At 40.3% G+C, this 25,603-nt stretch overlaps 1 protein-coding gene across 1 annotated transcript in view; it reads left to right on the plus strand.

Annotated features, from left to right (window-relative positions):
• The window catches only part of BAZ1B (bromodomain adjacent to zinc finger domain 1B), a 69,104-nt gene that overhangs the window by 37,530 nt on the left and 5,971 nt on the right, over positions 1-25,603 (plus strand). The window contains exons 8-16 of the mRNA XM_038539121.1: positions 1,928-2,066; positions 2,959-3,089; positions 5,799-5,904; positions 7,052-7,150; positions 9,146-9,323; positions 12,227-12,409; positions 20,506-20,653; positions 22,432-22,579; positions 24,553-24,668. Of these exons, the coding sequence (XP_038395049.1) occupies positions 1,928-2,066; positions 2,959-3,089; positions 5,799-5,904; positions 7,052-7,150; positions 9,146-9,323; positions 12,227-12,409; positions 20,506-20,653; positions 22,432-22,579; positions 24,553-24,668 (1,248 nt within the window). The remainder of the gene's footprint in view (positions 1-1,927; positions 2,067-2,958; positions 3,090-5,798; positions 5,905-7,051; positions 7,151-9,145; positions 9,324-12,226; positions 12,410-20,505; positions 20,654-22,431; positions 22,580-24,552; positions 24,669-25,603) is intronic.

The raw sequence follows: 25,603 nt of genomic DNA on the forward strand, positions 1-25,603 counted from the left end.
TAGACATAAGTCCCTTGTCAGATAAACGATCTGCAGATATTTTCGCTCATTTTGTGTGTTGTCTCTTTACTTTCTTGATAGTATCCTTTGAAGCACAAAGTCTAAAAATTTTGATGAAGTCCAGTTTGTGTATTTTTTTCTTTGGTTTTGCTTGAGGTTTTGGTGTCATACCTAAGAATCTATTGCCATATCCAAGGTCTTTAGCTCTTATATTTAGGTCTTTGATTCATTTTGAGTTAATTTTTGTATATGGTATGAGAGTATGGATCCAACCTTACTCTTTTGTATGTGGCTGTTCAGTGATGTTGCAGCATCATTTATTCAAATAACTGTTCTTTCTCCGTGGAATGATCTTGGCACCCTTATCAAAAACGATTGGCTATAGCCGCACTGGTTTGTTTTTGGACTCAGTTCTCCTGTATTGATCTATATGTCTGTCCTTATACCATACCAATGTCTTGATTACTGTTGCTTTGTAGTAAGTTTGAAGTGGGGAAGTGTGAATTTTTCTAATTTACTCTTTTTCAAAATAGGTTTGTATGTTCTGGGGTCCCTCATGATTCTATGGTAATTTTAGAATCAGCTTGTTAATTTCTACAAAGAAGGTGGCTGAGATCGAGCCCTGCATCAGGTTCCCTGCTCCAGGGGGAGCCTGTTTCTCCCTCTGCTTCTCTCTCATGAATATATAAATAAAATCGTTAAAAAAAAAATTTTAGCATTGTAAATGGTAGTGCTCTATACTTTGAGTTTCAAAATTTGTTACAGTTATAGAAAAACTAAAAAGGCAAGATTACATGGCTGTTTTTGTTATTGAGAGAAATTTCTGTCTGAATGAAATAAACCCATATAATGAATGATCAGAAATAAGTTGATTAAAACTTTTTTTTAAAAAAGTTTATTTATTTTAGAGCCTACAAGCTTGGGCAGGGGCAGAGGGAGAGAGATAATCTCAAGTGTGGAGAATCGACATGGGGCTTCATCTCATGACCCTGAGATCATGACCTCAGCTGAAACCAAGAGTCAGACACTTAACCAACTAAGCCACCCAGGTGCCCCAAAACGTTTTTTTTCATCATTAACATTAGTAACTTACTGAATAACCCCCTAAATGGTGTTCAGTATGCATTGATTGCTATTATGCACAAGTACTTGCCTGCCTTTGCTTTCTTAGGTCTTTTTTTTTTTTTTTTTTTTTGTCACTGAGGCTAATTAATTAATAAGCTGAATTATGATAAAATTTCTCAGGACTGAAGTAGGTTTCATTTTGAAATAGCTATTCCGGTTTTATTCATTCTGATCATTTTGAGGATCAAATAATTCCACTTAAGGTTTTTTGTTGTTTTGGATTTTATTGATTTATTTGAGAGAGCAGAGTGAGAGTGAGGGTAGGAGCTGCCCATCCCAGGACCCTGGGATCATGACCTGAGCTAGGGCAGACACTTAACTGCCTGAGTCACCCTGGTACCCCTTAAAGACTGTTTTAATATTTCATTTTAAACTATTAATAAAATTAATCTAATTACTAAAGTTAAATTTTGGAGAGAAAAGAATTTTCACTGAGTTGATGGCTGCAGTATGACCAGAATTCAAAGGACATAGGAAAACCAGACAGAAATTTCTACCTTATAGGAGTGCCTGGGTGGTCTCAGTCGGTTGAGCAGCCAGCTCTTGGTTTTGGCTCAGGTCGTGATCTTGGGTAGTGATCGAATTTGCTTCAGATTCTCTTTCTTCCTCTCCCTCTAGCTCACACTCTGTCAAATAAATAAAATCTTTTTTAAAACTTTCTTACAACAGATCAGAATTAGGAGAAGGAAGCTAAGGTTTGATAGAAATCTCCCTTTATATTTTCTGTTCCGTATCTTATTTAATTTATAAGAATAGGAATTATTAGGAAACATATCTAGTTGATTCTTTTGATCTTTACTAGTGAAACTAGAACGCGAAGCTGAAGAAGAACGAATACGAAAGCATAAAGCAGCTGCTGAGAAGGCTTTCCAGGAAGGAATTGCCAAGGCAAAGCTAGTCATGCGTAGGACTCCTATTGGTACAGATAGAAACCATAACAGGTAAGTTATTAGATTTATTTTTTTGTCATGTTTTAGGGTTATTATATTGTTCCTAGTTATGAAACTCTAAAGTATTTAGAATAGAAAAACTTCCCTGTTTATGGATTTTGGAAACAATTGCTTATCACATATTTATTGAATGTTTTCTCTGCCCACATGTTAGAGTTAAAAGTTAAATAAGATATGATCCTGTTCTTCTTTTTTTTTTTTTTACATTTTATTTATTTATTTGAGAGAGAGCAGGAGCCTGAGCAGGGCTAGAGGGAGAAACAGGTTCTCCACTGAGCGGGGAACCTGATGAGGGACTTGATCTCAGATCTTCAGGATCTGAAGGCAGATGCTTAACCAACTGAGTCACCACTGAGCCATCATATGGCCCAGTTCTGGAAGATACCATAAATATGAGCTTAAATTATTATGATAGGTGAAACGCAATCCAAATAGAGGTCATTAGAAATGGTAATATGTTTTACATGTGTACATTGTGTGGGACCTAGAGTAGAGAAATATTAGAAGTTATAAAAATTGGGACGCCTGGGTGGCTCGGCGGTTGAGCATCTGCCTTCGGCTCAGGGCGTGATCCCAGAGTCCTGGGATGGAGTCCCACATCAGGCTCCCTGCAAGGAACCTTCTTCTCCCTCTGCCTGGGTCTCTGCTTCCTCTCTTTCTGTGTATCTCTCTTAAATAAATAAAATCTTTAAAAAAAAATTTTAAAAAATTAAAGCTATAAAGCAAATCTCAAATTTAAAAAATGTTGGTATTCTGTGCCTTACTTTATCATTTGTATCTGTCTGAATGTTCAGTGATACTCTGTATCAATTCCTCTAACACTGAAGTCATCCTGTGCTCATGATTTGTCATTAGTTTATTAATATATGGTTGTGATTTCTAGATACTGGCTCTTCTCAGATGAAGTTCCAGGATTATTCATTGAAAAAGGCTGGGTTCATGATAGCATCGACTACCGATTCAATCACCGCAAAGACCGTGCAGACTCTCCTGATGAAGATTACTGTCCCCGTAGTATGTATTCTGTCAGTTCTTTTACGCTTTCTAGTAGGGTCATTATTAAGGACTGTCTCTCCTTGGTCACTTTTTCTATTTGCAGAGTTTCTTTATTGTCTTCTTAGGTAGATGTATTTGATGGGGGCGGGAGAATGTGAGATGCATGGATCTAGGAGGGAAACTAGCATTTGATTATCAGCTTTGTTTCAGGTATAGTGTGAAAAGATAAAGAGCTTGAATATTAGAATAGCTAGGTATTAGATTTTATATGAGTAGTCCTCAAACTTTGTTCCTTGGAAGTGTCTCGGTAGGTGCCTTAGTGGCTGGAATTGAGGTAAAGGGCTAAGAAGATAGTTACGGGTCTTCTTCCTCTGCTTTCAGAGTTTATTTATTCAGTTTGAGTAGAGCATCTCATGTGTGCCACCTAGTTTTTCATGTTTTGTGGTACAAGATAGCAAATAAGCCAGATAAGGTCCTGAATGCCATTTAACTGAAATTCTAGTGAGGGGGAAACACAGCAAATAACTAATTAAAAATAAGTGAGAAAGGGTCATAAAGGGTCACTGATGTTCTTTTTCTTGATCTGGATTCTGGTTACATGGGTATGTTCAGTTTATAAATAAATACACAAGTATATTTTGATAGATGTGTATATATATTTTTTCTTGAGCCACATATATATTGAACATACATTATGTGTAAATTTGCAATATTCATATGTATAATATCTCAAGAAAAAAATTTTTAATAAAAAAGGTCAGGTTAGGTCAGGTTTCCTCAACCTCAGCATTATTGACATTTTGGGTCAGATAATGCCTTTTTTTTTTTTTTTTTAAGGGTTGGAGGAGGGGCAGAGGGTGATAGAGCCCAAGCAGGCTCCATGCCCTGTGCAGAACCTGATGCAGGACTCAGTCCCACGTCCCTGGGGTCATGACTTGAACCAAAATCAAGAGTTAGGGACGCCTGGTTGGCTCAGCGGTTGAGCGGCTGCCTTCAGCCCCAGGGTGTGATCCTGGAGTCCCAGGATCGAGGTCTGCATCAGGCTCCCTGAATGGAGCCCGCTTCTCCCTCTGCCTGTGTCTCTGCCTGTCTCTCTCTCTCTGAATGAATAAATGAATCTCAATAAATAAATAAATAAATAAATAAATAAATAAATAAATAAATAAATAAAATCTTAAAAAAAAAATCAAGAGGTGGACACTTAAGTAACTGAGCCACCCAGGCACCCCTGGGTAATTTTTTATAGTTGGAGGTTGTCCTGTTCATTGTAGGATATTCAGCAGCAGCCATGGCCTCACCAGACTAGATGCTAATAGTGACAACCAGCTATGTCTCCAGACATTGCCACATGTCCCCTAGGAGACAGCCTGGTTGGTTCCCTGTGGAGAACCACTGGTTAAATGATCTGCAAGTTTCTTTCTAGCTCTACTTACCATGACTTAATGAAATTTGCTTCTCAAATATTAGATCAATATGTTTCTTTTTTTTTTTTTTTTTTTTTAAGATTTTATTTACTCATTCATGAGAGACACAGAGAGAGGGGCAGAGACACAGGCAGAGGGAGAAGCAGGCTCCATGCAGGGAGCCCAATGCAGAACTCGATCCCGGGACTCCAGGATCAGGCCCTGGGTGGAAGGCAGGCATTAAACCGCTGAGCCACCCAGGGATCCCTAGATCATTATGTTTCTTTAAGAAAATTTTTAGGGGGGATCCCTGGGTGGCTCAGCGGTTTAATGCCTGCCTTCCACCCAGGGCCTGATCCTGGAGTCCCGGGAACGAGTTCTGCATTGGGCTCCCTGCATGGAGCCTGCTTCTCCCTCTGCCTGTGTCTCTGCCCCTCTCTCTGTGTCTTCAATTAAGTGTTAGACTGAAGCACTTTAGTAGAAAAATCTAGTTTTAGTAGACTTTATAAATATCCACAGGAGGGCAGTTCTGTTTGAGAGCAGTAAATGTACAGTTAGGATCTTCAGACTGGGGGAGAGTTTCCAGCAGGAGAGACTGAATTTATAATGTTACTCAGAAATTTAATGGGTATCCTTAGAAATCAGGTCTCCATGATTCTAGCTCCCAAGAGAAGATGGGCATTCCATCCCTTCACTTCTGGTGCATGTTGTTGCTTCATGTACTCTCATTCCCACGTGGCAAGGTCTCTTCAAAATCACTTGACTCAGAAGACTAACAGGGTGATGTGTTTGTAGTGTGGGGAAAGTGACAGGCTAAAGGGTAAAGAATGGGAGCAGGGGACAGAACCAATTATAGTGTTAGATGAGGCCTCAGAGATTGGCTTAAGATCTGTATTCATGTCCTGTTAGTATATAGGAGCTGGCTTAGAAAAAAGTTCATCGTGTTGACACTTGAAGCCTCTAGGGGTAAGTTTATAGTAGTTTGTAGGTTTCAGTTGTCCCTGCTTCACTACAGATGCCTCTGTGCTAAGCCTTAACATACAAGGAGTAAATGAGTTATTTGTTTTGATAGAGTTATTCAGTCATCCCCCTTATTCTAAGTTGCCATACTCTAAACTTTGAACTGTGCAACTGTTAGCTGAGTAGAGAGCAAGAGTGTCAATGTGCTATGTATAAGCTATTTAAGAGAAATTAGCACCTGTTATACGTTGGGTGTATTTAATAGGCAGCACCTGTGTTATTGGATTTGGCGCCGTGTCTTGCTTAGGTTTGAAACAGGAAATTGTTTACTGTTTGTTTGTTTATTTATTTATTTATTTTTTAGGTAAGAAAGCAAACCTAGGCAAAAACACAAGCATGAGCACACAACCTGGACCAGCAACAGAAGTAGCTGTAGAGACCACCATACCCAAACAAGGCCAGAATCTATGGTAATGTGAGCATTCATCTGGCTGCTCTTTCTTTTTTCCTTTTCATGTTAAGAAAATATTTAATATAATGATACCAGTGATTATCTGTTAAGATAATGTATGTATGACTTTGATTTCTTAGATATGTAAATTCATTGCTTTAAAATTAAAAGCAGCCCCCTTTTTTTTTTTTTTTTTTGCTAAGAATGTATTTATACTAAACTTTGGAATTTTATTTCCCTGTTATAATGTAACTTTGTATATGTTCTGGGATAGATGTTACATTGCATCAGAAGTGCTTTTTAGCCTGGGAATAGATTTAGGATTTTCATCTTCATTAATTAAAGAATAAAAATTGTATACATAGCCATTGATCTGCTTTTGCGTCAATTCCCTTTTAGGCAGGAAACTAGGTTTTGAGAGGGTCTCTTTTACTTTGTGATTACATTAACTGTTTTGCCTATGATTGATTTTGGTTTAATGACCTTTTATTTTTATTATTTTTTTAAGATTTTGTTTATTTATTCATGAGAGACACACAGAGAGAGAGAGAGGCAGAGACACAGGCAGAGGGAGAAGCAGGCTCCATGCAGGGAGCCCGATGTGGGACTCGATCCCGGATTTCCGGGATCAGGCCCTGGGCTGAAGGCGGTGTTAAACTACTGAGCCACCCGGGCTACCCTATTTTTTATTTTTTATTTTTTTTATTTTTAATTTTTTTTTTTTATTTATTTATGATAGTCACAGAGAGAGAGAGAGAGAGGCAGAGACACAGGCAGAGGGAGAAGCAGGCTCCATGCACCGGGAGCCTGACGTGGGATTCGATCCCGGGTCTCCAGGATCGCGCCCTGGGCCAAAGGCAGGCGCCAAACCACTGCGCCACCCAGGGATCCCCTATTTTTTATTTTTGGATACAAGTTTACTCTTTTAAGGTGTATGGACAAGTGTGTCTATTAACTTTATAAAATTTGTCTTGTATTTTAGTAGGAAACATCGGCTCTGTTATTCTAGGATAAAGTTAACATTAGGCCTCATGGAAATAGTAAATTATTTGTTTTGTTTGTGAGCCAAGTTTGGAATTCTGTTCTCCCAACTCCCACCAACAATCCCAGATCCCTTTCTTAGTTTTTGTTTTTCAGAGTTACTGATTCTGTGTTGCTCCTTGCAGGTTTTTATGTGATAGTCAGAAGGAATTGGATGAGTTACTAAACTGCCTTCACCCTCAGGGAATAAGAGAAAGTCAACTTAAAGAGAGGCTTGAGAAAAGGTAAGAATTTTCATCTTTTCATCTTGGTCTTCATAGCTTCTCTTCAGCATTAGATATTATAAATATCTTAAGGGTTATTTGTTTATCCATAAAAGCAATAAAAATAAATTTTAAGAAAGTGTCTATCACCCTTTTATGCCCTTTTATGTTCTTACTGTTTGGTGTTTTCTTGACTCATGCTTATTTGGAAGAAGCATGCTTTTAAGCCCCACATATATGCAGTATAGCAGCTATTATTCATTGATTAATGTTTGTCGTGCAATGAACCAAGATCTTCATGTAATTAGGCAGCCTTGCAAGGGCAGTTCTTTTTTTTTTTTTTTTTTTGCAAGGGCAATTCTACAGCAGTTGTTATTGAGAAGTATTCTGTCAGTATTCAAAATAGCCAAAAAAAAAAAAAAAAAAAAAAAAGAAAACCTAAATGTCCATCAGCTGATGGATAAACAAAATGTGGCATATGCATAAATTCAACCGCAAAAAGGAACAAAGTACCGGTACTTACTAAAACAGAGCTGAAACTAAAAAAACAGGCTGAGTCAAAGCTGCTAGACAAAAGGCCCATATTGTATGATTACGTTTCTTTTAGTTCTAATTATTTGAGAGAAATTGCAGAGAGAGTGCATGTACACGCAGGCAGCAGGTAGGGGAGGAACAGAAGTAGTAGAAGCAGACTCCCCGCTGAGCAGGGAGCTCGCATGAAGCTCGATCCAGGACCCCGAGATCATGACCTGAGCTAAAGACAGATGCACAATCAACTGAGCCATCCAGGCGACCTCCATCCATGATTTTTATAACTGAACTCAACCATTTTTCTTTATATATACTATTCTGGGAGTTTGTATAATCTTTGTGATTCTACTTTATCTCTTCTCTTAGTGATGGTTATTTGGGTTTCCTTTGGGGTAGTCAAGGGAATAGGATAATGTATTACAGACCATTTGAAGTTCACATTTATAAAACAAATATATATGCTCTTTACAATAGGGGAAGAAGGATATAAATTACAGGGTGTGCACTCAGTCATTCATCTCAATAAAGGGAATTTAAAAACAAAATGATACTAGGCCAATTGGAAACAGAAGTAAAGTTTTTTGTTCTATCCATTGAACATTTATGAAAGTTAATCATGTATTTAGCCACAAAAGCAATCTCAACAGATTTTAAAAGTAGAGTTTCAAGATACATTTTCTGATCAAATTGCAATAAAATTAGAAACAGATTCCTTAAAGATTTCCAAAAAGACCTTTACTGACAGTTAAATATATTCTTAGATAACACATCAAAGAAGAAAATAAAGGAAATTCTAGAAAGCAAGGAAAGGGAAATCCTTTGTAAGAAAACCAGTGGGACACAATGAAGTTGTATTCAGAGGAAAATAATATTAAAAATGCTTATTATTAAGAACAAAGTGGGAACTTAGTATACCGCAACTGAGATGACCTTGAACTTTAGTTTTCATTTTGTTATAAGTAGCCAACAGTGAAGCTTCTGGTCTAGCCAGAGAAGAGAGTCTATTGCTGGGACCTCATCTTTAGTGTGAGCAAGATCTCCTTGTGTAGGTTTTCAGCTGTGTTTCACATTTTTACTATGTTATGGGGCATTTCAGGCAGGTGATTTAAAGTTGTCTTGGGTTGGTCACATTTCCTGGTAGCTAACATGAGCAAGTAGACATTCTCTCTGGAGGAGCCCAACTTCAGACTAGGCCTCAAAAGAATTTCCGTAGATAAAATCCCAAGAAACTCATGGTAAAAAGGTACCAAAAAAAAAAAAAAAAAAATGCAGAGCAGGACCCTTCAGATTATCAAATACCAAATACAAGAAGCGTGTTTTTCAAATTAATCAAAAATAAAAAACATTTGAAAATTAGTACAAGAAACCTGAAACTAAAGAAATCACCAAGGAGAGATGAAGGAGATCTGAGTAAGTCTTCTAGAAATGAGACCTGTCATTCAGAGTTTCTTTATTTCCCATCCCCTCGGCCCCCAACTCTTCTAGGTACCAGGACATCATCCATTCTATTCATCTGGCCCGGAAGCCAAATTTGGGTCTAAAATCTTGTGATGGCAACCAGGAGCTTTTGAACTTCCTTCGTAGTGATCTCATTGAAGTTGCAACAAGGTTACAAAAGGGGGGACTTGGTTATGTAGAAGAAACATCAGAATTTGAAGCTCGGGTAAGAACATAAGCAAACACCATTATGAGATCTGTTACTCGTGGAAACTCAATTTGAAATTATTCCCTGATAATGTTCTTGACTTCCCTAGATGACCCTGGAAATCATGTATAGGTTTGTTTTGAAAGACTTGTGGAGCTAAAGTTTCTCCATGTACATGTGATACTTTTCCTTTGATATCCAGAAAAATCTAATCATTGGCTTAGATTCTTTGTTCAAAAAGTGCCTTTTTTTTAAAGATTTTATTTTTTTAAACATTTTATTTGAGAGAGGGGGAGAGCATGGCCAGGGGGTGTGGGGCAGAGGGAGAGGGAGAAGCAGACTAGACACTCTGTTGAGTGGGGAGCCCAATGCTGAGCCTGATCCTAGGATCCTGAGATCATGATCTGAGCCGAAGTCAAACACTTAATCTACTTGAGCCACTTAGGTGCCCCTAAGATTTTATTTTTAAGTAATCTCTGCATCCATTATGGGGCTTGAACTCTACAACCCTGTGATCAAGAGTTGCTTCACTGACTGAGCCAGCCAGGTGCCCCAGAAAGCACTTTTCTATTAAGTTGAATGAAAACTAGTCCTGGAGTCACAATCCTGAATCATGATTTAACATCTGTTATTTAACATTCCTGTGTGCTTGATGCTTGTGCTTTAAGGTCTGAAATGGGTTTGTGTATTCTGGTTTTATCCATCCTTTATACTGATCAGCTAAGTAGGGTTATGCTTAATGTTGGGTAGCACTCATGCTAGTAAATGAGTACATTTCAAGATCCATTTAGAGTCCTGTCACCTACTGTTCAGAAGGACTCTCACATGATATAGATGAACCAATTCAGGAGATGCCATGTTCTACATGAGATAGATTTAGATATCCCAGCTGGAGAGAAGATTGGAAAATACTGTCTGTCAGGAAATACTAAAATGCTTTTCACTGGTTTTAAAAAATAGAAGTCCATATAACTCCAAAGATACTAATACTCGTGGGTCTTTTCAAATTATTCATATGCATTACAGCATGTATGTTAGTTGTGTGGTTTTTGGGCAATTGCATCTTTTTTTTTCCCATTTTTCCTAATTTATAAATACATTCCATTTTTTCAGTTTTTATATCACTTTGAGGTACATAAAATAACCCATGGAGTTGATAAATCATTTACTGTCAGATTTATGTATTTATATTTCTTTGCTATTATAATCATATTTTACATGCATCTTACATACATACATAAGCTTTCTTTTTCTCTTTTTTTATTTTTATTTTTTTTAAAGCAATCTCAGTATGGGGCTCAAACTCCCAATCCTGAGATCCAGAGTCGCATGATCTTAACAACTGAGCAGTCAGGCACCTCAGCCTTTTAAAATCCGCACGGTTCCTTGAGCCAGTATTCTGTTTTATCATTTCCACTAAATGTTGTGGTTTTCACACTGGTTTATGGAGCTCAGCTGGATAATGGCTCAGAGCGCCCCCATCTCCTTTTACCAGAGCCATGGTTACTTTTTAAAAGGGGGTAGTGGTTATGAATTTGTGGTACATTACCTGGGAAAAAGGATTTAAACATCTTTATTGTTCTTCATGATCTTTTAAGGAATTATTCAACACTATGTATTCTGCAGTTTCAAATACAATATGTACTTTTTTGTTTATTTGGCAGATATTTATCAATTGCCTACTTTGTGCCAAATCCATGCTCAATACCTTGCTAACACTGGGTTATCATCATTCTTTGTTTCTCTTCATAGTTATAAAATGTTATCTTTTTAATTGACGTGTGTTTTGTGTGACTGAGAAGATAGCGTTCACTCAAGACCATGCTTTGGATCAAAGTGATTTAGCTTCTGTCCTTATCTATAAAATAAATGTGAGGCTTAAATGAGACCAAGTATGGAAAGTATTACCTGACCTATAGTTTATAAGCTAGTAGGTCAGTAAATGTTTACTTTTTTCTCAGTTTTTCTTTGCCTTGAAACTAGTTTGCATATAGTAGGCACTCAATTGCTGAATTAGTGAATGAACTCCCTAACTTCTTTAAGTAGAACAAGGTTCAGTATTTCATGGGCCACATTGCTGGGGAAATGGAGGTGTAGTCAGCTGCTTTTACATTTTTTTTTTAATTTTTATTTATTTATGATAGTCACAGAGAGAGAGAGAGAGAGGCAGAGACACAGGCAGAGGGAGAAGCAGGCTCCATGCACCGGGAGCCCGACGTGGGATTCGATCCCGGGTCTCCAGGATCGTGCCCCGGGCCAAAGGCAGGCGCCAAACCGCTGCGCCACCCAGGGATCCCTGCCTTTTTTTTTTTTTTTAAAGATTTTATTTATTTATTCATGATAGTCACAGAGAGAGAGAGAGAGGCAGAGACACAGGCAGAGGGAGAAGCAGGCTCCATGCACCGGGAGCCCGATGTGGGATTCGATCCCGGGTCTCCAGGATCGCGCCCTGGGCCAAAGGCAGGCGCCAAACCGCTGCGCCACCCAGGGATCCCAGGGATCCCTGCTTTTAAATTGTAAACCATCCACTGAACTGAGGACCAAGGGAAACTGATGTTGTGTGACTTAGGTTGATTTGAATTTAGTTGGAGATAGTCTTCTCTCTTCTCTCTTTTCTTTTTTGAGCAGACAACATGCATTATTGAGTAAATAATTTTATTATCACATATGGGGAAGAGTTAGCTTCAGTGAAAGGCCTGGAAAAACTGAGGTTACTTTTGAATAAACTTTCACAGTGACACTGAAACTGTAACTGCCACTGAACATGCTTAAAATTAGCTGCCTTCTCCTTCCCGCCACAACCCTTATTAGCAAATAAGAGTAGTGCACAGAGATGACCAGAGTTGGGTGTGGAGAGGGGAGGATAGTATCCTGTCATCTGGGCCTTTCATTCATGGTGGTGTTTCCTTCGTTTGCTATAGGTGATCTCATTAGAGAAACTGAAGGATTTTGGTGAGTGTGTGATTGCCCTACAAGCAAGTGTCATAAAGAAATTTCTCCAAGGCTTCATGGCTCCCAAGCAAAAGAGAAGAAAACTCCAAAGTGAAGATTCAGCAAAGACGGAAGAGGTGGATGAAGAGAAGAAACTGGCAGAGGAAGCAAAGGTATTTTGTTCATGAAGATGTGGTTTTATGACTGTAGGAGAGTGGATCTGGTTTTAAAATTGTCTAACCCTGTGCTTCACCTCCTTGAAAGCATGGTTCCTTGAGCCAGTATTCTATTTTTATCATTTCCACTAAATGTTGTGGTTTTCACACTGGTTTATGGAGCTCAGCTGGATATTGGCTCAGAGTGCCCCCATCTCCTTTTACCAGAGCCATGATTGCTTTTTAAAAGGGGGGGGTAGTGGTTTTCAAATTGTTAAAAATGGTGGCAAAATACACATAAGGAACAATGTAGTATCTTAACCATTTTTATGTTCTGTGTTGTTAAGTACATTCACAGCGTTATGCAACTGTCACTACCATCCATCTCCAGAACCTTCTCTTCCCAGACTGAAATTGTGCCCACTAAAGATTACACTACCTGATTCACTGTCCCCTCAACCTCTGGCAACCCCCATTTTCTTCCTGTGTCTATGGATTCAACAACTACTCTGAGTACTATTACATAGAAGTGGAATCAAAATATTTGTTCTTTTGTGACTGCTTTATTTAACTTAGTATAATGTCTTCTAAGCTCATCTATGTTGTGTTATGTGCCAGGATTTCCCTTTAAGACTGAGTAATACCCATTCTGTGTATATACCACATTCTCTGTTCATCCATCAATGAACACTTGGATCACTTCCATCTTTTGGTTGTCGGGGATAATGCTGCTATGGACTGTATGGAGCCTTTAGCAGTGAGTGCCTCTGTATACCCTTGACCAAGAAACAATCCTACTCTGATGGAGAAGATTGTTCTTTTTTTTTTTTTTTTTTTTAATTTTATTTATTTATTCAAGAGACAGAGAAAGAGGCAGAGACACGGGCAGAGGGAGAAGCAGGCTCCCAGTGTGGAGCCTGACGTGGGACTTGATCCCAGGACTCCGGGATCACGCTCTGAACTGAAGGCAGACGCTCAACCACTGAGCCACTCAGGCGCCCCGAGAAGGTTGTTCTTTGTGGCCAAGTACACAGCTTCCGGTGGGCTGCACAGTGAGGGGAGGGGAGACACCCATCTAGTCAGCCACAACAGCCAGAGCCATCCTGGAGAAAAAACACTTGGGTGACAGGTATCACAGCCACATGGCCCTCACATCCAGTCTGCTGAGAACGCAGGCGTACAACTCTATTCTAGTCCTTACTTTCAGTTTTTTTGTTTTTCGGTTTTTAAAAAGAATTTATTAATTTATTTGAGAGAGAGAGATAACAGGATTGGGGGGTGGGATGCAGAGGAAGTAGAGGGAGAAGCAGGTTCCCCACTGAGCAGGGAGCCCAATACAGGGCTCTATCCCAGGACCTTGAGATCATGACCTGAGCTGAAGGCAGATGCTTAACCAACTGAGCCACCCAGATGCCCTCTTACTCCGTTCTTTTGTCTATATACCTAGAAATAGAATTGCTGCATCATATGGTAATTCTGTTGCACTTTTTCAGAACTGCCATGTCTTCTAGAGCAGCTGCACCATTTTACATGCCCACCAGCAGTGCACAGGGTTCTAATTTTTCTACACCCTTGCCAGTGCCTGTTATGTTCTATTTCTGTGATTGCAGTCATCCTCATGGGAATGAAGTGATAGCTCATGCTTTTGGTTTGCCTTTCCCTAACGATAGTGATGTTGAAGAATGGGACTGTTGGCCATATGTCTGTCTGTCTTTGGGGAAATGTCTCTGAGTTATTTAGCTGTTTTTTAATTGGATTTTGTGGTTTTTTGTCATTGAGTTATATATGTAGTTTCTTTATATGTTCTGGGTATTAATCCTGTGTTAGATGTATGATTTGCAGATATATTCTCTCATCCTGTGAGCTGCCTTTTCATTCTGTCGATGACATCCTTTGATAGACAATTTTTCAAGTTTGATGAAGTTCACCCTACCTGTTTTTTCTTTGGTTGGTTCTGCTTTTGGTGTCACAACCAGGTCATTGCCAAATTCAGCGTCACAAATCCATGTCCTATCCCTCTGTTTTCTTCTATGGTTTTTTTTTTTTTTTTTTTTTTTTTTTTTTTTTTTTTTTTTAAGAATTTTAGCTTTTACATTTAAACCTTTGATCCATTTTGAGTTAATATTTGTAAACTAAGGGTCTAAGTTCAGTTTTTTGCATGTGGCTATCCAGTTTTCTGGTTTTTAAGTTTTAAAAATAACATGCTCCTTGTAAGTAAACCCAGTGGGAGAGGTAAGTAAAGTAGAAAAGAACTCCCATTCTAGTTTTCCTCCCCAGCAAAGTCACTCTTCGGTAGTTTGGTGTATTTTCTGTATGCATATGAAGATGGTTTTATTGGAATTTTACAGAATGGAATGGTCTGTGTCATACAGTCTGTCTCCCCCCTTTCAGTCCATATAGATCTATGTGATAGTATGTTTTCTTAGTGCCTTGATTCCTTGCTGATGAATGTTATGTTGTCTCTGGTTTGTCTTTAGTAGAATAATTAGCGGCTTCAGTTTTTCTGTTTTGTCTATTAGATTTCTGCTAAGATTACAAAGAAAAGGGCAGTCCGGGTGGCTCAGCGGTTTAGCTCTGCCTTCAGCCCGGAGACCCAGGATCGAGTCCCACGTCGTGCTCCCTGCATGGAGCCTGCTTCTCCCTTGGCCCGTGTCTCTGCCTCTCTTTCTCTCTCTCTATCTCTGTGTCTCTCATGAATAAATAAATAAAATCTTTTTAAAAAAAAGTTTACGAAGAAAAGAATTTGAAACCACTACATTAAGGAGGGGTCCCAGGCATTATCCCATTAGAATACTTTCCCCTGTGTTTGATTTCTCTCTTCCCCTCTCTTACTTCCTTCTTTTCACAACCAGCTGGTAAAGACTTGTCTTGGGCAGTCCTATGGTGAGTCTGGCAGTTGTAGTGATGAGTGGAGTTCGGATGTCCTTGCCCTCCAGGAGTCCTGTTGGAGTTAGGACGGATAGTTTTGGTGGACTGACAGGTCCTGATGAGAGAGGGCAGGACTCAGTCTACCTGTCAGGTACACCTGGGCAAGTAGGGAAAACTCCCAAGGAACAGATGTGTCTGCCGGTTTTGAAGGATAGTAGGAGTTAATCTGATCATGGAAGGGGGCATAGGCTTCGTTAGACTGAGCAGAGATTGACTTTCTGTCATTGACAGCTGCTTCTTATTTTGTCCTCTGAGTTTACTCAGAGTGATTTTATTGTCTAAAGCTCCTCAAGTGTTTGTACACTGTTGTCATGTTCCCTGTTTCTTCCCATGGCCAAGGTGATGCATGATGAAATGAGAGTCCTTCTGGGTGGGAGGTAAGCAGAGCAGAGAACTAAGATTCAGTTAGGTCAGAGTCTCTCAGTTCATACCGTAGATCCAGAGGCTGGACACATGTCAGTATCATCCTGGAATTGGGTTCTCCCTTCCTTCGTTTGCCTTTTAATGGCTACATGGCATGCAGGTCACCTTCCAGATAAAGTCTAACATTAGTTTATAGTCTCCTCTGCCAAGTCTCTTCATTAGGCATCATTTTTAGCCTTGCCAAGCACTGCATAGGTTTTGTTTTTAACTTTGTCCAGAAGAGTCTCTTTTCTTGATGTGCTCTTTTCCTTGACATTTCTTGACCAGTAACATTTTCTTCTCATTGGGAAGTAGTGGCTGTAGAATTCTCCTTAAGTTCTTTTTTAGTACTCCTCCCCATAGCAAAATAACCTCTTTTTAGCTTGTCATACGAGACTTCATTCTTAGTTTGATTGGGGAGGAAAATCTGAGCACTTTGCAGGTTTAACCTTGGGGCCCAGACACATAGTACACAAATGGAAAGCATGGAAGAGTTTCTTGGAAAATCAATTAGGTTGCCTACTAAGTAGTTCAGCGATGTTCTCCATTAAAATGGCATTATGCCCTGCCTGCATTTCCCGACCAAAGGTCAACTCTGCCACAGTTCTGAAATTTTCCACTGTCCTTTGCTTTGAAGGTTTCCACTTAACATAGGCCAGCATTTTCAGCTGGCACTAGGTGGTTACGTGAGTTAATATCAGTCTTTAGTTTGGGCTTCGGTTTCCTAACTTACAAAAGTAGATTGTTTCTCGAACTTAAGGTTTATTCCATTGTTGTTGTTGTTTGTTTTTGTTTTTGTTTTTTTCATCAAGTGGGAAAGACCTTGTATAATTTGGCAAAATCCTGGGTTCTGTTAGGCTCTCTGTTTACTTTGTATGCGTTTGTCCTGACAAGCTGATTATCTGTTTTTCCATTTTAAATGTTCTCTTGTGGAAGAATATGGTCAGAAGCCTTGTCCTATCCTTGCTAAGATAGGATGTTGCCTTTTTACTGTTAGTAAAGGGATTAACGGTGACTTTGCATATCAGCTGGCTTCTCTTTGATTCTGTGGGACCACTTCTCCATAGGGACCATCTTTATTTAAACATGCTAGAGATTTTTTTTTTTTTTTTTGAGATTTTATTTATTTGTTCTTCTCCATAGGGACCATCTTTATTTAAACATGCTAGAGATTTTTTTTTTTTTTGAGATTTTATTTATTTGTTCATGAGAGACAGAGAGGGAGAGGCAGAGACATAGGCAGAGGGAGAAACAGGCTCCACATAAGGAGCCCGATGTGGGACTCGATCCCAGGACTGGGATCACACCCCGAGCTGAAGGCAGAGGCTCAGCCATTGGGCCACCCAAGCGTCCCAGAACATGCTAGAGATTTTGAGTTTTTCATCAGAATAATGTGTTTAGCCTCCTACCAGTGTTGTAAGACAGTCAGGATTTACCAGATATCACCAGTGTTGAATGTCAAAACTTAGTTGCCACTGTTCATCTGTTTTTAAAAACAATGTCTTTAAAAAACAAAAAACCCAGTGTCTTTGAATATAGTGTGGGGTTTTTGTTTTAATGTACTGGACTGTTTGGAATTTTTTTCCAATGGTAGGAAACTAGGATGGTCTTTCAAATCTTGAATGCTTTATGTTTTGCCCTCAAAATTAGAGGTTGGGGGATCCCTGGGTGGCGCAGCGGTTTAGCGCGATCCTGGAGACCCTGGATCGAATCCCACATCGGGGTCCCGGTGCATGGAGCCTGCTTCTCCCTCTGCCTATGTCTCTGCCTCTCTCTCTCTGTGTGTGACTATCATAATTAATTAATTAATTAATTAATTAATTAGAGGTTGGTTGGAATCTAGGCTGGTCTAGGTGGATAGCTCAGTGGGTTTAACAGGATACTAGTACCTATGATATCAAAAGCATTAGTATTGGGGATCTAGAGATGTGAAGGAGACCTGGCACCAAATTGCTATGAGACCTTGGGCAAAATAATAAATGAAGGTTATACAAATATGCCCAAATGTTCATAGCAGTATTATTTATAATAGCCAAAAAAATAGAAACAACCCAGATGTCCATCTACTGATAGTGGATTGATAAAATGTGATTTATCCATACGATGGAAAAACTTTCAGCAATTAAAATGGAATAAAGTACTATTACTAGTTACAATGTGTATGAACCTAGAAAAATTATGCTTAGTCAAAGAAGGCAATCCAAAAAGCCACACATTTATGTGAAATGTCCAGAAGAAGAAAATCTCTAGACCAGAAGTAGAGTAGTGGTTGTCTAGGGCTGGGGAAGTGATGGTTTAGGGTGGGGAATGGGGAATGACTACTAGAGGGTACAAGGTTTATTTCTGGCGTGATGAAAATGTTCTGTAAGATTACATTGATAGTTGCACAGCTCTGCAAATATTTGAGAACGCATTGTTTTCTTTACTACGTGAACTTGTTACCGTATGAATTATATCTCAATAAATCTGTATTAAAATGAGGTTAAATAAGCTTATTTCCAAGATCTCTCAGGTTTCTTTTTTAAGATTTATTTATTTGAGAGAGACAGAGAGAGGGGAGAGAGGGAGGGGCAGAAGGAGAATCTCAAGCAGACTCTGTGCTTAGCATAGAGCTTGACATGGGCTCTATCTCATAACCCTGAGATTGTGACCTGAGCTGAAACCAAGAGTCAGATGCTTAAGCCATTGAGCCACCAGTTTTTGTTTTGTTTTGTTTTTATTTATTCATGAGAGACACAAAGAGAGGCAGAGACACAGGCAGAGGGAGAAGCAGGCTCCTTGCAGGGAGCCTGACGTGAGGCTCAATCCCAGGTCTCCAGGATCACACCCTGGGCTGCGGGCGGTGCTAAACTGCTGCGCTACCAGGGCTGCTCTGTTTTGTTTTTTAATGAGGCTGGATGCCCTATTGAGTGCTCAGACCTTGAACCACAGATTTCTGAGCATGGCCGTAATATATAGTCCTGGTCATATGACTGTTAGGGTAGTTTGGTTCAGTTGTTTATAGGAAATGTGTAAAAAGCAGTACTTGGCTGATAGGACTTTTTCCTGACTACTTGTGTGCATCTGAGTGTCCACTAGAGGACAGTAAAGCTCATGTTAGCCATTTTCTGCCTGTTGCCAGTAGGCACTCTTTTTAGGGACTGAAATTAAAATCTTAAAATTTATATTCCATTGAAGGAATGTGGGTTGTTAGTGCAGTAAAAGGACCTATCATCATGTCAACTCTCCACTGCTCTGAGAGAGAAAGCCAGTGAGATGAGTTGTGGTTGTGGACCCTCATAGTGTACTGAGGAGCTCTGAGTGGGGAGGAAAAGAAATCATGCTGTATTTTGAGGGCAGATACTGAAATATCTGCAGTGGAGGTTGTGGAGTCAGGAAAGAGCCAGATTCCACTAGGGTTTTAGCAGCCTCTTAAATAGAATTTTGTTGTGTCTGTATTATGTGTTCTTGTTATTTATGAATTTACACACACAGGACTTTTTATGTCTCTCTGTTTCCATAAGAAAGAGAAAGGGCAGCTTTTGTTCTCTCTCAACCCTCACACCATAGCTTCAGAAGTAGCTCAACTCTGTCCCTTGACAGCTCTATTTTAAATAAAGCCTGTGGCCTTCCAGCATAACTACGCCTTCCTATAGGAGGACGACTATATCACTTTAAATAGACCTCATTGCCTGGGGCAGGGCAGTGAAGTGCATCAGTGGTACTGTCTGCTAGCTTGAGCAGGCCAAGTTGTAAGAGCTGCTACCTGAACTATAATTCAGGTAAGACTGGGTTAAGCCATTTGATCCTTATAAGATAGATGATGACGGGATGACCTCATCTCTCAGCTTCTGCCGTAGGGAGGGCCTAAGCTTTACCTTGTCTATCTCTGTTGCGTTTTTGACTATCTGAGAATGAATAAACCCCTATAGAGGCATTTGTTTATTATGGATGCTTACCTGATCATTTAGGCAAGAAATGCTTTAAAGACCTAAAAAATCACCTTTTGACTAATGAAACAGTAATACAGATAAACTAATTATCCTAAAATGCCATTTCTATTTTTCCTTAGTTGTGTTTATTATTGAAATTCCTGATTATATTTTTCCCCCAATCCTGTGTTTTCCCTGGGTAATTCTGAATTGATTTGTATTTTCTGATGATGGGAGGAGACACTGCCTATTATGCTGAAAGTAACTGCCCAGAAAGTCAGCCTAAGCCCTGGGCTCTGAGATTTTCACTTAGTTAGAAGTTGGTGATAAAGTCAAGAGAAATGCTTCATATCAGTATTTAATATTTTTAAGTGTTGTAGAACGCTTTATAGATAGTATTTACTGTAATTTCCAGGCCCTGTAATCTGGGATTATGGCACATAATGCAGAAACTGAACATCTTGTTAACCAAAGTTGTGTTAGCTGAGGACATGGTTGCACACTAGCATTTACACAAGTGTTTCTGCTTTTAAATGATATTGACTCTTTAAGTGGATTTTACTAGAAGAGATGGGTCTCTGATCACCCACCACCCCTGACTTAATTCTTTGTGTAGTGTTTGGCAAGGTTTTTCACTCTTTAGAGCCTTGATTTCTTCTGTAAAATAAATGGGTAAGAAGCTCTAGGAGGCTGGAGAAGCTCTAGGATGTAAATATACTCAGAATCCTCTCACCTCTTCCCCTGTTTCTGGTGCTCTAAGTGCATACTCTGTCAGTGTTGTGTGAAAAATCTACATTTTTCATACCTCATATGAATGACCTCATATGGTTGAGGTCATTGTAGTAATGCTGACCTGGTTTTGTCTCTGTTTAGGTTGCATCTGCTCTGGAAAAATGGAAGACAGCAATCCGTGAAGCTCAGACTTTTTCCAGAATGCATGTTCTACTTGGGATGCTTGATGCCTGTATCAAGTGGGATATGTCAGCAGAAAATGCTCGATGCAAAGTCTGTCGAAAGAAAGGTATATATAGATCAGTGTTGCTTATCTGAGTGTAATAGGGACTAGGACTTCCATTCCAAAGATATTTTCTCCCCTGAAGAAGTCTGTGCACACAACTTTGAAGTGTAGTGGGGCTACCTTCTTCTGGAAGTCTGTAAAATGCTACTCTTTGAAATAACATGACAGTAAGTCAAAGTAAGCCCTTTGTTCTTCATGTTTGAGTATAAGAGCAGTTTATCTCTCCAATGTTTAAATTTTCTACAGGGAACAAAATTAACCTAAAATTTTACATCTGTTTTTATCATCGTTGGAGTTCTGTTTTTTGTTTTTTGTTTTTTTTTAATCGCTGGAGTTTTTAAGTCATCCGTGAAGTAAGAGGTCTACCAGCAGAGGGCAGTATTAACACTGGGAAGAATACTCCAGTTTGTGCCCACTGCCGCTGAGTCCTACAGAGCAAGGCATTTGAGAATCTTTAATGGTCACAGCTTTCAGAGGCTGTGTAAAAGGAACATCATGACTAATGGCACTCAAGCGATTGACTTCTCATTGGCTTAAGTGATTTTGTGAAGTAGGTTAGGATTTAATCCCCAAGGATGGAAAGACCTATGAAAAATCTATCAGTTGCTCTAAACACTGTTTCAGAATGAAGGTTGGAGAGGGAAGTGACCATGTCGGGTCAGTTCGGTACATTTTTGATACCAAATCGCTTAAGAGAACTATATCAGATATGAATTGGGAAGCATTGGGGATTGAGGAAAAGGATGGGCAGGAAATGTAATACTTCATGGGGGATTCGTTTTTTAGTGGGAGAGGAATAGTGACCTTTTCTGCTATGAGTTTTTTTGTTTGTTTGTTTGTTTGTTTGTTTTTAAATAAGCATTTTTTAAAATTTATTTATTCAGAGAGAGAGACTGAGAGGCAGAGACACAGGCAGAGGGAGAAGCGGGCTCCATGCAGGGAGCCCGACGCGGGACTCGATCCCGGGTCTCCAGGATCAGACCCCGGGCTGCAGGCGGCGCCACCAGGGGTGCCCTGAGTTGGTTTTTTTGCCATGAGTTGGTTTTTTTGCTGCTACTTTGTAAATGTTTTAACTGTCCTCTCCTAGGCCAAGCAGGTTTTAGGGATATGTCAGAAGACTTGAATCTTAAATTACCAATAGTCTAGTTTGTGCTATGTTTTTTCTTTTCTTTTCTTTCTTTTCTTTTCTTTTCTTTTCTTTTCTTTCTTTCTTTTCTTTTCTTTCTTTTCTTTCTTTTCTTTTCTGAGGGAGGGGATGCTGGGGGTTTGGTTTTGGGGGGTTCCCTAAAATCCTCAATACACCTCCTCTCCCCCGAACACCCCCCTCCTCTCTATCTCTTCTCTTTCTTCTTTCTTTCTTTCTGCTTTCTTCTTTATCTCTTCGTTCTTTCTATTCTCTCTTTCTTTCAAGATTTTATTTATTTATTCATGAGAGACACAGAGAGAGAGGCAGACCACAGGCAGAGGGAAGAAGCAGGCTCCCTGCAGGGAGCCCAATGCGGGACTCGATCCCAGGACCGCGGGATAATGCCCTGAGCCAAAGTCAGACGCTCAACCACTGAGCCACCCAGGCGTCCCTTTGCTAGGTTTCTTTTCAGAAATCACTATTTCTTAAAAAAAAAAAAAAACAACAGAAAAATCACTGTTTCTTAAAATACGATTACACTATGCTAGACTGTTTGCTTCCCCCTGGTGTTAATTGAGGGTGAGTGGCTCTTTGTTACAGCTTGCTGACCATTGCTGTGCTCCCAGCAGTGCTTTACAAGTTTATCTCCTTGCAGGTGAAGATGACAAACTGATCTTGTGTGATGAATGTAATAAAGCCTTCCACCTGTTTTGTCTGAGGCCAGCCCTCTACGAGGTACCAGATGGTGAGTGGCAGTGCCCAGCTTGCCAGCCTGCTACTGCCAGGCGCAACTCCCGTGGCAGGTGAGAATTTCTTCTCTTAAAAACAAATGAAAAGGTTGTTATAATTAAGCTTTAGTTATTCAAATTGAATGATTCTACGGAGTTTTAAGTTCATTGTTTGTGAACAGAACCTAATTGTTGGAGATATTACAGTAGGAGCTCAGAGGGCTCTGATTTCATTATAGTTTGATGTTGACATTTCCGGTTTTCACTGCCAGACATGTTCTGTATCTTCTTGATCATACCTTCTTCTCAAATAAGTTTATCTCCCTTTATCCCTTTACCTTTTGCTTCCACTTTGCCCCCCCTTTAAGATTTTATTTATTTATTAGAGAAAGTGTGCGAGAGAGTGAATGAGAGGGAGAGGGAGAGAGAATCTGAAACAGATTCCATACTGAGCACAGTCCGACACGGGGCTCAATCCCACAACTTCAAGATCACAATCTGAATGGAAACCAAGAGTCGGACGCTTAACCAACTGAGCTACCCAGGCGCCCCTACTTTGCCCCCTTCTTAATTACTTCTGCAACTACTTCCTGCTAAAAATCCCAAAACTCATGACCTTCCTTCCTTACGATTAGAACTCTGGGGTCAACTTGGACATTTTCCTCTCCTTCTGCTTCTATACCCATTCATTTGCCAGATATGATCAGTTCTGTGTCCAGACATCTTCTGAGTCAGTCCCCTTCTGCTCACTCTCCATGGTCCATTCTGTCAGTTGGCCCTCCTACATCTCCCATCCAGGCTCCTTTGGTGGCTTCTCAGTTCCTTACTTCATGTCTTCCCCTCTTATTTGTCCCACTTTGCTGGGGATGCCAGAATGGTTTATGTAAGGCAAAGATAATCTCATGTCACTATCCTGAAACTTTTGTCTTTCCATTGCCTCTAGAATAAAGGCCATATTCCATGGCCTGATTTTTGAGACTTATATAGTACTGTTTTTATGAGCCCTTATTCCTGTGTTGTGTGCTTGGTACAGACTGTTCATTGGTATCCTTGCCTATTGGGCTTTCCTCCTTGCTGGGAATATTCCCTCTCCCTGGAACTGAGGGAATCGCCTATGGCTTACTTAAAATTTCACTGCTTTTTTGTTGAAATACTTTTATATTCTTAAGGTTAATTGTTTCTCCTCTGTGTTCCAACCAAGTGTCCAATCTCTTAAGTGTTTTGGTGCATCTTGCCTCCATGGTTAGTCTCACATATGAGTGTCTTCCCATGAGATTGGAGTGTCCCGAGAGCAGAGGTGGTGCTTTGTTCTTCACTCTGATCCCAATAAGGCCAAACATAGAGGCCTTGTAAAGAGAAGATGCTTTATATTTGCCAAGGTAATACCGTTGTTTTCCACATTGCAGTTTGAGGTTGTGAAAGGGCAGCTTATCGGCGCTCTGGCTTGGTCTGTGAGAGGGCAGAGCTGTTTGATCCTGACCCCATCTAACAGCATTACTCGGTTATTTCTTACTCCGCTCCAGCTGCACTTGGAGCCAAGTAAGGCACACTACCCTGAAATGACAGGGCTTTGGACCAGCTGTTCTGAGCTGGGATTACCATTGCTTTGATGTTATGGTCATCTGCAAGCTGTTCCGCTCCTGGAAAGGGGCCATCAAGGTAGAGTAACACCTGTCTGGGGTGTTTATCCTTTCAGTGCACCTCAGAGTTGGGAACAGCTTTTAATATCTGAAATGTTACATTATCTGGGCGATTTTTATGAGACAAAAGGAATGGGTTTTGTATCTTACGTGAGGAGAGGTTGAATTTTGGTCTTGATTTCTGTTGCTGTTGGTGTCTTATCCAGAGCATTTGGGGCCTGGTGGAGGGAGCATGCTGCTGCAGCTTAGGCTTTCATGCTGCTGCCCATGTCCTGGCCTCCATTCAGGTTTCCTCCCCTTGTTGTTGAATCTGCCCAGTCTGTGAAGAGGATCCTTATAGAACTTCATCCTTTCTTAGACCACTTTGGCCTAGGACCACGTTCCCTACATGCTTTTCCCTCCCCACAGGAATTACACTGAAGAGTCTGCCTCTGAGGACAGTGAAGATGATGAGAGTGAGGAAGAGGAGGAGGAAGAGGAGGAGGAAGTGGAGGAAGAGGATTATGAGGTGGCTGGTCTTCGATGTAAGTATTCAGTTTCCCCTCATAGTTGACCTCACAGTTTTCCAAACTGACTTGGGAAGACTGGTTGGCAGTAGACCCCCACCCAGTGTCGCCATCAGACCCATCTTCTTTCTCTTTCATGTTGTGGCTATGGAGTGACTCCACTGCTGTGGTTTCATTTATTTATTTATTTGAGATTTTACTTATTTGACAAAGAGAGAGAACATAAGCAGGGGGAGTAGCAGGTTCCCTGCTGAGCAGGGGACCCCCCCTCCCTTCCATGCGGGACTTGATTCCAGCACCGTGGGATCACGACCTGAGCCGAAGGTAGATGGTTTACCAACTGAGCCACCCAGGTGCCCCTCAGTGCCGTGGTTTTGAATGGATTTTTAAGATGCCATGTAACCATCCTCCTAGTGGGAAGTAGGGTGACTTGGTTTCAAGAATATCAGCCCTATGTAGGTCCATTTGGTCTGAGATTTAGTGGAAGTCAAGGCCCCAAGTGTGTTTAGGACGAGTCTGCTGGTTTGAGCTTCTCAGTGTGTAGGGACAATGGGTAAGGAAGGCCTAGGCCCTCTCTCCTCTGTTACAGTGGTACAGAGGTACTACCTTTGCTGCAGTGCTGCTGTTAAAGAAGTTATTTTTCCTTTGGTCACAGTGATCTTTCTCTTCATCAGTCTGCAGGGGTCTAGCTTTGCAAGTTTGAAAAGAGAAAACTAGTTTTGTCATGGCTTAGGGTGGTTGTCACGAAGGTTCAGATCTTTTTCTCGCTAGATGCCTGTGGGAATGAGGGGCGGAGTGGGGGGGAGCTCTCCTGGTACACTTAACCTAATTGACTCTCACTTTCTCATGGCCATTCTTCATGAGTCATTTTCATGGTTAAACCTAAAGGCCCTCCTCCTCCGCCCCTCCCCCCCCCAAAAAAAACTAAAGCCCTGTAGTCTAGCCTTTTACAG

Source organism: Canis lupus, chromosome 6 (assembly GCF_011100685.1).
Source record: "Canis lupus familiaris isolate Mischka breed German Shepherd chromosome 6, alternate assembly UU_Cfam_GSD_1.0, whole genome shotgun sequence".
In the NCBI taxonomy this organism is placed as follows: domain Eukaryota; kingdom Metazoa; phylum Chordata; class Mammalia; order Carnivora; family Canidae; genus Canis; species Canis lupus.